The following is a 9383-nucleotide window of genomic DNA, read 5'->3' as shown; positions in this document are numbered from 1 at the left end:
AACACTTAGGTGTGCACAGGCCTCTCTCTCTCTGAGGCAGAATAGGAGAATCCTGCTTCCTGGCAGTTCGGATAGGTGGAGGAGCAACCAGCAGCCCCTGCCTTCAGCAGCCATGAGGTGGATCCCTGAATGAGTGTGGGGCCAGGGGGATACTGATTCCACTCTCAGCAGGATTTAAGGGAGCCTGAAGCAGGAATACCCCCCCCCCCAACACACACACATGCTAATAAATAATAGGGGCTCCCCTGAGTTCCTCAGGCCCGGAAACAATTGCTTAGTCTGTTTACGTCTAGTGCCAGGTCGGGGGGAGCAGGGCTGAAGGGAATCAGTGCGCCCCGGGACAGTAGCGGGGTCCTCCTCCTCTCTCGCAGCCCAGCATTGAGAACCTGAGCGGAGGCGTTGCGGGCCGGAGTAGGCGGGGAAGGGGGGGAGTCTCCTGGCGTCGCAGCGCGAATCCCGGCCGCGGTGTCCCCGGGGAAGGGAGCGGCGGCTCCGCGTGCAGGCTCCTCCCCCGCGGCCGGGTCGGGCCGGGCCGCGATGCGAGCGGGCCGGAGGGAGGCGGCGGCGGCACGATGTGGCTGCGGCCCGAGGAGGTGCTGCTGAAGAAGGCGCTCAAGCTCTGGGTCACCCAGAAGAGCAGCGGCTACTTCGTCCTCCAGCGGCGGCGCGGACACGGGGACAGCGGGGGCCGCTTCACCGGTACCGCCCGGCCGGGGCTGGGGAGGGAGCCGCCCGGGTGGGGCCCGCCAGGCCACTGCCCCCCGGAGCCGCTCGCCTCGCCAGGCGGGGGAGAGAGGGGAAGCGGGAGCGCCCCATGCCTGGCACCGCAGCGGGCGGCGGCGCCGGGCTCAGGAATCAGCTGGTTCCGGTCCGGGCAGCGGAGCGGCTGCTGCTGCCCGGGGGAGCCCGGAGCAGGCTCTTTGTTACATGTCCTGGCGGGCTCTCATGGAGGCTGGCGCTGGGTTCAGCGCGGAGACGGGGCCGGGGGTGTGTTGCTGTGGCTGCGGAGCGGGTCACTGCCGGGGGTCCGGCTGTGGCGGGTTCCTGCTCGCCAGGGGCTCGGGGGGCTGCTTGCGGCCGTGGGGGTGGCTCTTCCCGAGTCACCGCTATTGGGGTGGCTTGTTGTGGAGGCTGGAAAAGTTACTTGGTAAAATGCTCCTTCCGGGCCTCTGGAAAATCTCTCCCTTTAAGGTGAGAAAAAGATGTTGAGGATTGTTGTGGGCAAGGCACTGAAAACCCATGGGCTGTTTGTTAAAGGCAAACGGAATCCTATTGTCCCCCTGCTTCGGCACGAAACAAAAGCATGTCCCGCTTTATAATATACTTGTTAAACTTCTTAAGAAATAGTGCGTGTAGTGTTGGTCACCCTGCTGTAAGAATTTGAGTTATTGCCTTGCAGGGAGTGTTGCCTTTGTCTTCTACGAATGTTAGCAGGTTTAAATAATCCAGATGACAAGGAGAGGGTGAGGAATTCTTAAAGGTAACCAAAACCACTAAGTTAGTGCATAGACTCCATCCTGATGGACAGTGTAGAAAAACTAAGAAAAATAAAAGTTTTCAAAATAGGTGGATTAACCTGGAATGAAAGGAGAGAGATGCTGGTGAGAAGAGTGAGCCAAAAGAAAAAAAGGACTCCCATACTGTTCTTATACAAGTGTTGAGTGAAAAACACATGCAGTTATGGTGTTTTAAATTTCCTGTATGCATGTGTTGCAATATATTAAGTGCTGGATGATCCGTATTTCCTTTTTTAAAATCAAGGATTGATTCTTCAGAGTTCTTTGACTCTGACCAAGTCTCTTGAAACTTGGTAAGTTCAACATCAGCTCAAGGGGAGCTGTACTAGTGTAACTACCCAGGTTAAAAGAACAGGAGTACTTGTGTCACCTTAGAGACTAACACATTTATTTGGGCATAAGCTTTTGTGGGATAAAACCCACTTCATCCACTGCATGCATCCGATGAAGTGGGTTTTAGCCCACGAAAGCTTATGCTCAAAGAAATTTGTTAGTCTCTAAGGTGCCACAAGTACACCTCATTCTTTTTGCTGATACAGACTAACATGGATACCACTCTGTACCCAGGTTAGTGATTGAAACAAAAGGGGTATATTAGCATTTGTCTTAAAATTTCACTTCTTTGAGCCACCACAAATGCAGCTTTAGTACAGACTGTCCACAAGCATTTTAATGACCATGTTGTCCAATTCTACTTTAAGCAGGTCTAGTCCCTGTGGTGGTTATCTGCCGCTTCATATACACACGAAAGGCAGCAGTGATAATACAGATGAATGAAGAAAAGCAATTGCCCAGAGCTGTCCTTTGGGATTTCTAAAAATGAAAGGGACAGAGACACTCAAGATTGATTCTATCCACCCCTGCTGGGAACTGCACAAACAAATCACAAAAAACTTTGCAGTCAGTAATATCAAAGATAGATCTGAGGAAAATCACCTTGAGTGATCTCTTTCTACATCTGTGGCTCAGACATGATTAACTAATGAAATAAGTGGAGCTTCACAAATTCAGGACTAAAATTGATTGAGTAGGGCCAGGAAAATGATTTGGTGGCAGTTATCTGCATGTACTTTCTTAATGCTCATAGGATTTCTGTCATCCTATCAAATATACATGGTGAAAAATTAGATTTAGTACTGCGTTTGCAACTTCATATTTCTGTTAAATACACCTCTACCTCGATATAATGCGACCCAATATAGCATGAATTCGGATATAATGCGGTAAAGCAGTGCTCCGGGGGGGTCTGCGCACTCTGGTGGATCAAAGCAAGTTCAATATAACATGGTTTCACCTATAACGTGGTAAGATTTTTTTGGCTCTTGAGGACAGCATTATATCGAGGTAGAAGTGTAGCTTCCAACCTCCATTTGCATTTTTTACTTCATTTAACTGTACAAAATGTTTATGTAGCACCCTAGTTGTGCGTGGTACTTTTAGACGAAAATATGAAGACAATGGATCATATTCTGCTCTAAATTACAAGAGTGTAAATCTGGAGTAATTTCAGAGGGATTGGTGAGTTATACCAGGTTAACTCTAGAGTAATTGAACAGAATTTGCTCCAGAGTCCTTGCTCTGAGAAGTTTACAATCCAGATTAGACCAAAACATGAAGAGTATGATGATACATCATGTTGGGAATGGAGAAAGACAGCGGCAAGCAAAAAGAGGAAGGAATACTGCTCTTCAATGAGTCTGACTTCTGTAGAGAGAAGATTGTATTCTATATCAATTTTTTTTAAATTCAAATTTATGATGGATTGTAATTTAAAGAAAGCTGAGCTACTGAAATCTCAAACTTTTTTTATTCCTTAATAGACACTTTTAAAGGCTACTGTGTTTATTTGATATACCAAAGGTAGAATTGTTCTATGATTCTTGTCAGTATGTGGCATTGTCTTCTGTTATCTCCATTTTATTTGGAGTCTGTGTCTGTTCTGGCTATGTAGGCATTCACTGTTTGTCACCACGAATGCTTAATTCTGATTCAGTAGACCAAGAGGTTGTCATGTTACAATTGTGTAACGTTCATGAAACCCTGGCCCAGTTGAAGTCAAGGGGATGGGATCAAGCTTTAACCCCTAGGGCAGGGGTCTCAAACTCAATTTACCTTAGGGCTCGTACCAGTCCTCAAATCCTCCCAGTGGGCCAATAATGTCATTCATGCCGCCTAGAACCCACCCCTACCTGCTTAAGGCTCTGGGAGGGAGTTTGATCAGGGAGGAGGATTGGGGTGCTGGGTGCAGGCTCTGGGAAGGAGTTTGGATGGGGGAGGGGGTCTGGGGTACAGGATCTGGTCTGAGATGGGGATGGGGGTGCAGGCTCTGAGACGGAAGAGCAGGGAGGGATGCAGGCTCTGGCGGGAGGGGGTGGGATGCGGGCTCTGGGAGAGGATCGGGGGTGCAGTACTTACCTGGGACTCCAAGGCAGGATGCTGCTGCCCCCAAGCTCTGCCCCCACAACTTCCTGTTGGCTGCAGGGGCAGTCAGGGTGGGGGTAGTGCATGGAGACACAGCCCCGCCCCGGGGCCACACAGAGGGGCTGGCAGCCCCGTGGAGTGAGCATGCAGGAGGCCACTTGGCTCTGCTGCGATGCCAGTGGTGAATGAGGTCCTGGGCTGTTTTAAATCGCCTGGGGAACACGTGGGGGAGGGGGGATAGCATCCTGGGGGTGGGAGGAGCACTCTGGGGCAGTAGGCAGGGCCAGAGGAGAGACCTGGCCCTAAAATTGCTGGAGCCCCTAGGGCCACATTGGGGAGGTTCTCGGGCCACAGATGGCCTGCACACTGGGATTTTAAGATCCCTGCCCTAGGGTTTATATTATGTTTTCCCCTTCCTCCTTGTGTGGATCACATAGCCCACTCTTCATTCCTTGATTGCTGGGATGAGAGAGATTAATTTTCACATCTAAAAATAGCTTCTACAGCTGTTTAGTTTTAGGTCCAGGTTGATTATGTGGCTGAAATCACAAATGTGAAGTGTCTACTCCTGAGCTTTCCATGGCAGACACCTGCAAGTTTAAAATTAAAAATTGATGTTTGTTGTCCAGCTAAGTTCCTGGTGCATCCTGTTGGCTGAATGCAGAAGCTAAACCTGCAGTGTATACAATCTTTTTATATAAGGCTAGTATAAAGCTATTTTGGCTGACTAACTGAAAACACCCTTTCTCTTTCTGTCCTCTTAATCTCCTCCATCTTAAGAAAATTAGACATATTTCTTTAATCAGCTTTTGTTTGTATTGTAGAAGGGCCTGCAGTTAGGTGCATCTTACAAATGGAAAACAATACATAGAAAAAATTAAGTGCACTTTAAGATGAACATAAACAAAATGTTACAATTCTCTTTTACTTGGAATAGTCAAAAATGAGCACGATGGTGGGAAACAAAAAAAAAATAGTTAAAAGCAGTGTGAAACTTTCAGTGTAAATGCTTAAAAAAAATATGTTCAGTGATGGGAAAAACGGCTTGAAATTTCTAGAACTTTTAAATAGACTCTAAAAATAGGTTAAAGAAATGTAGCCCACATGGGAAGAGATTACACTACTTATTTTTTTATAACAGGTGTCTGAGTCAGGAGTTTTGGGTTTTGTTTCTGGCTTCATCATTAACTTAGTGAAAAGTGAGTGCTTACCTCACAAGGCTCGATAGGCGGTATGCTTCCAGCTGAAAGATTGAATAAAAATGCAAAGTACTATTATTAACAGAGCCATCTTTGACTTTAAAATTATGCAACAATTCACTGCCTTAACTTTGAAAAATCATGTTTGTTTTTATTTGGTTTGTTTTTTAAAGGAGGGATCAGATGTCACTTAATACATTTTAATATGCGCAAAGGCGTGTAAGCCACCATGATAGTATATGATGTTCTCACTGCACCTGTGTGTGAACAACTGCTTTTGGGTCCATTCTTTATTTACTCACTCTTCTTTCCAATCCATTTCACCCTTCTTTCCAGGTTAATCTATCCAGAAGGTACAAATAAACCCAAGACAGCACAGCTGAAGAATATATTTTGTTTAGATGCACCTCTACCCTGATATAACACGACCTGATATAATGCGGGTTCGCATACAACGTGGTATAGCTCTGACACACTGCTCTGAGCAGCGTGTTAAGGATGCTGGGCCAGGCCGGGGCTGAGGGGTTTGATAAGGGTCAGAAGGTCTTGGGGGCAGTCGGGGCTCTCCCCTCCCAGGGTCTAGGGGGCAGGAGCTGTGGGAGGGAACTTTTGGGGGCCCCGCAGTCCCAGACTGGCCCAGGGATTAGCAGGGGGCCGGGAGCAGCCTGCTCTGCTTCCCTCAGCCCAGTCCCAGCTGTGTCACTTGGGGAAGGGGGTTTGGGGGAAAGGATCCGCCTCCGCACTCACCAGCAGTGGCGGAAGCGGAGCAGCCCGGCGAATAGGGGTCCGAGCACTCAGGAGGTAGGGGGTGGGATCCTGGGGATGATTAGGGATGAGGGACTCTGGAGGGGGCGGTGAGGGAACAAGAAACGGAGGGGGGCAAAGCAAGTTTGATATAACTTGGTCTCACCTATAACATGGTGAGGACCGCGTTATGTCAGGGTAGAGGTGTATATTCTTATTTCACCCCCAAAGAATTGAACTATAGGGTAGTCATATGTCACATGAAAACATTTAGCCTCTTATGTCTTTTTTTGTTATCAGGTTAGCGTATTTGTATTGAACTTTGAACAGGTGTGTACATAATGAGAAACATATAACCTCTATGGTCACTTAATCTTCTGCATACTAGCAAAGTTCACTGATACAAGTTGGGGTTGCAGGTGGTGTGGAAAACTGGTTTACTTTTATACAAGAGAAGGTGAGAGGAGATCTCTTAATCTGTTGATCACCCACTTTGTGTAATTTGTTTTCTGGACTTGCAAGGGACCTGATACAGCAAAGCACTTAACCAAATGCTTAACCGTGAGCACGTGAGTAGTCCCCTTGACTTCAGTGGGACTACTCACATGCTTAAGTGCTTTGCTGGATCAGGGACATAGGCAGGAAATCTGAAATGTTTTCTGGAAACCGTGTGTTTCAGGATGAAATTATCCACAAATTAACTTTAATCAAGATGCAGTTCAGTAGCTCTGGCTGATTCTGGGGTTGTATATACATGTAACTGAAGAAATCCGTTTGTAGTAGATCACTTATGTTGTTGCTCTGGAAAAGGTGGGAGCTGTGTATTCAAAGCAAAAGAACATTTCCTGTAATTTTAATGTCATGTTTAACTTCTTGTATTTTAAGATTTGGAATGTTAGATTAATAATGGTCAGTGCAAAGCTATTGATTATTTTCCCACTCCTTCCCCAGTAGCTAACTAGTTGCAGATTTTGTTTATGCAGTATTCCATATTCTTACATATTACTTATGTCCAACAGAATTCTAAGTGATATTTTTTATGTTCTCTAAATAATTGTAGGGTTGTTCTTATAACCCAGGAACGAAAAACTGTAAACCAGCGGTTTACACTTATGAACACAACTTATCATATATACTCTTTCATAAACCGAAATTTTTAGTAAAAAAGGGAAGCACCAGAGAAGAGAGTTGGCTTATGAACGGGTATAGAGAGGGAGAGATGGTACACAGCCCCTACCCCCAACAGAGGGAGCAAGGAGAGGCAGCAGAGAGAGAAGGGAAGAGGCAGGACCAGAGTTTCTCTGTTTCTGGTCATGGTTCTCTCCCCCGAGCCTCCAAAGCATGTGCAGTTCTGGGGCTGACAGGCTGCAGCTGTACCGCTTGGCCCCGCCCCCCAGAGCAGGCTGTGGCCGTGCCACCTGGCCCGCCGGAGCACACTGGGGCCATGCCGCCCGGTCCAGCCCGCTGGAACATGCTGTTGCCGCGCCACCCAGTCTGGTCCGCCGGAGCAGGCTGCGGCCGCACTGACCAGCCTGCTGGAGTAACTCCAGCCAGGTCAGAAACATCCTCCCCTGGCCCTCCCCAGATAAGGTGGGAAGGGATGGGATGGGATGGAGAGAGTGTGGGGGTCTTGGGCTAGGGGTGGGGTCCTATGAGTGGTGGTCACAGGGGTTACTGCCCTGACTCCCAGCCTCTCCCCTCCAAAAAAATTTCCCCACCAGTTGCTGTCCCGGCCTGTCAGGGTCAGCAGCTGGCGCGCCGGGACACTTAGTTTACTTAGGTTTACCTCTGTGCCTGCAGACGCTCGAGGTAAACAAACCATCTTGTCCCACCAGCAGCTTATCCTTATGGCCCGGGAGCCAAAGTTTCCTGCCCCCTGAATTATAGGGTCGGCTTATTAACAGGGTCATAAAAATTTTCCATTTTTACTTATCCATCTTGGGGGGGTCGGCTTATAAACGAGCTGGCTTATGATCGAGTATATATACAGTAATCTGTTCCATTTGCTTTTTCCCTTTCAAATGCAGCATTCTTCTTTCAGCTCACAAAATTAGGGGCTGAGGGGCGAGAGGGCTCTGTCTGGGGATGCAGGCTCTGGAGTGGGGCTGGGGATGAGGGGTTAGGGTGCAGGAGGGTACTCCCCTCTGGGATCTAGAGGTTCAGAGGGTGGGAGGGGGATCAGGGCTAGGGCTGGAGCAAGGAGTTGAGGCATGGCAGGGGGTCAGGCTCCGGGCAGCACTTACCTCAAGCAGCTCCCAGAAACAGTGACATGTCTTTATTCAGGCCTAATTTGAAGGTGTCCAGTTTGCAAATTAATTCCAGCTCTGCAGTTTCTCTGTTGAAGTCTGTTTTTGAAGGTTTTTTGTTGAAGAATGGCCACTTTTAGTTTGTTATTGAGTGTCCAGGGAGACTGAAGTGCTCTCCTACTGGTTTTTGAAGATTACAGTTGTTGATGTCTGATTTGTGTCCATTTATTCTTTTGCGTAGAGCCTGTCCGGTTTGGCTAATGTACATGGCAGAGGGACATTGCTGGCCCATGATGGCATATATCACATTGGTAGATGTGCAGGTCAATGAACTCCTGATGGTGTGGCTGATGTGGGTAGGTCCTCGAATAGAGATGCAGGCAGAGTTGGCAATGGGATTTGTTGCAGGGATTGGTTCCTGGATTAGTGTTTTTATTGTGTGGTGTGTAATTGTTGGTGAGTATTTGCTTCAGGTTGTGGGGCTTTCTGTAAGGGAGAACTGGCCTGTCTCCCAGGGTCTGTGAGAGTGAGGGATCATCCTCCGGGATAGGTTGTAGATCCTTGATGATGCACTGGAGAGGTTTTAATTGGGGGCTGAAGGTGATGCCTAGTGGCATTCTGTTCCTTTCTTTGTTGAGCCTGTCCTGTAGTAGGTGACATCTGGGTACCCTTCTGGCTCTGTCAATCTGTTTCTTCACTTCCCCAGGTGGGTATTATAGTTTTAAGAACGCTTGATAGAGATCTTGTAGGTATTTGTCTCTGTGTGAGGGATTGGAGCAAATGCGGTTGTATCTTAGGGCTTGGCTATAGACAATGGATCGTGTGATGTGTTCTGGATGAAAGCTGGAGGCATGTAGGTAAGTATAGCGGTCAGTAGGTTTCCAGTATAGGGTGATGTTTATGTGAACATCACTTATTTGCACTGTAGTGTTCAGGAAGTGGATCTCTTGTGTGGACTGGTCCAGGCTGAGGTTGACAGTGGGGTGAAAATTGTTGAAATCCTGGTGGAATTTGTCAAGGGTCTCCATCCCATGGGTCCAGATTATGGAGATGTCATCAATGTAGTGCAAGTAGAGTAGGGGCGCTAGGGGACGAGAGCTGAGGAAGCGTTGTCCTAAGTCTGCCAACATCTTTATGGCTTACTGTGGTGCCATGCGGGTACCCATAGCAGTGCCGCTGACTGTGGTATGTAACTTTAACACTTAAATCAGCCCCTGTACCGGATGACTGTAGCACTGATTTTTAAAACAGGCTCT

General features: G+C 47.8%; 1 protein-coding gene across 4 annotated transcripts in view; it reads left to right on the top strand.

The window, feature by feature from the left end:
* The first annotated feature begins 464 nt into the window (after nt 1-464).
* The window catches only part of TBC1D8 (TBC1 domain family member 8), an 86475-nt gene continuing 77556 nt past the window's right edge, over nt 465-9383 (top strand). For 2 of the 4 annotated variants that reach the window (XM_032793922.2, XM_032793924.2), the window contains exon 1: nt 528-699. In XM_032793922.2, coding sequence (XP_032649813.1) covers nt 573-699 — 127 coding nt within the window. In that variant the 5' untranslated portion in view covers nt 528-572. Of the gene's footprint in view, nt 700-9383 lie in introns of all 4 variants that reach the window. The other 2 variants (XM_075061196.1, XM_032793923.2) reach the window with 2 other exon arrangements.

Source organism: Chelonoidis abingdonii, chromosome 1 (assembly GCF_003597395.2).
Source record: "Chelonoidis abingdonii isolate Lonesome George chromosome 1, CheloAbing_2.0, whole genome shotgun sequence".
NCBI lineage: Eukaryota > Metazoa > Chordata > Testudines > Testudinidae > Chelonoidis > Chelonoidis abingdonii.
This window is presented reverse-complemented; position numbering and strand designations above follow the sequence as displayed.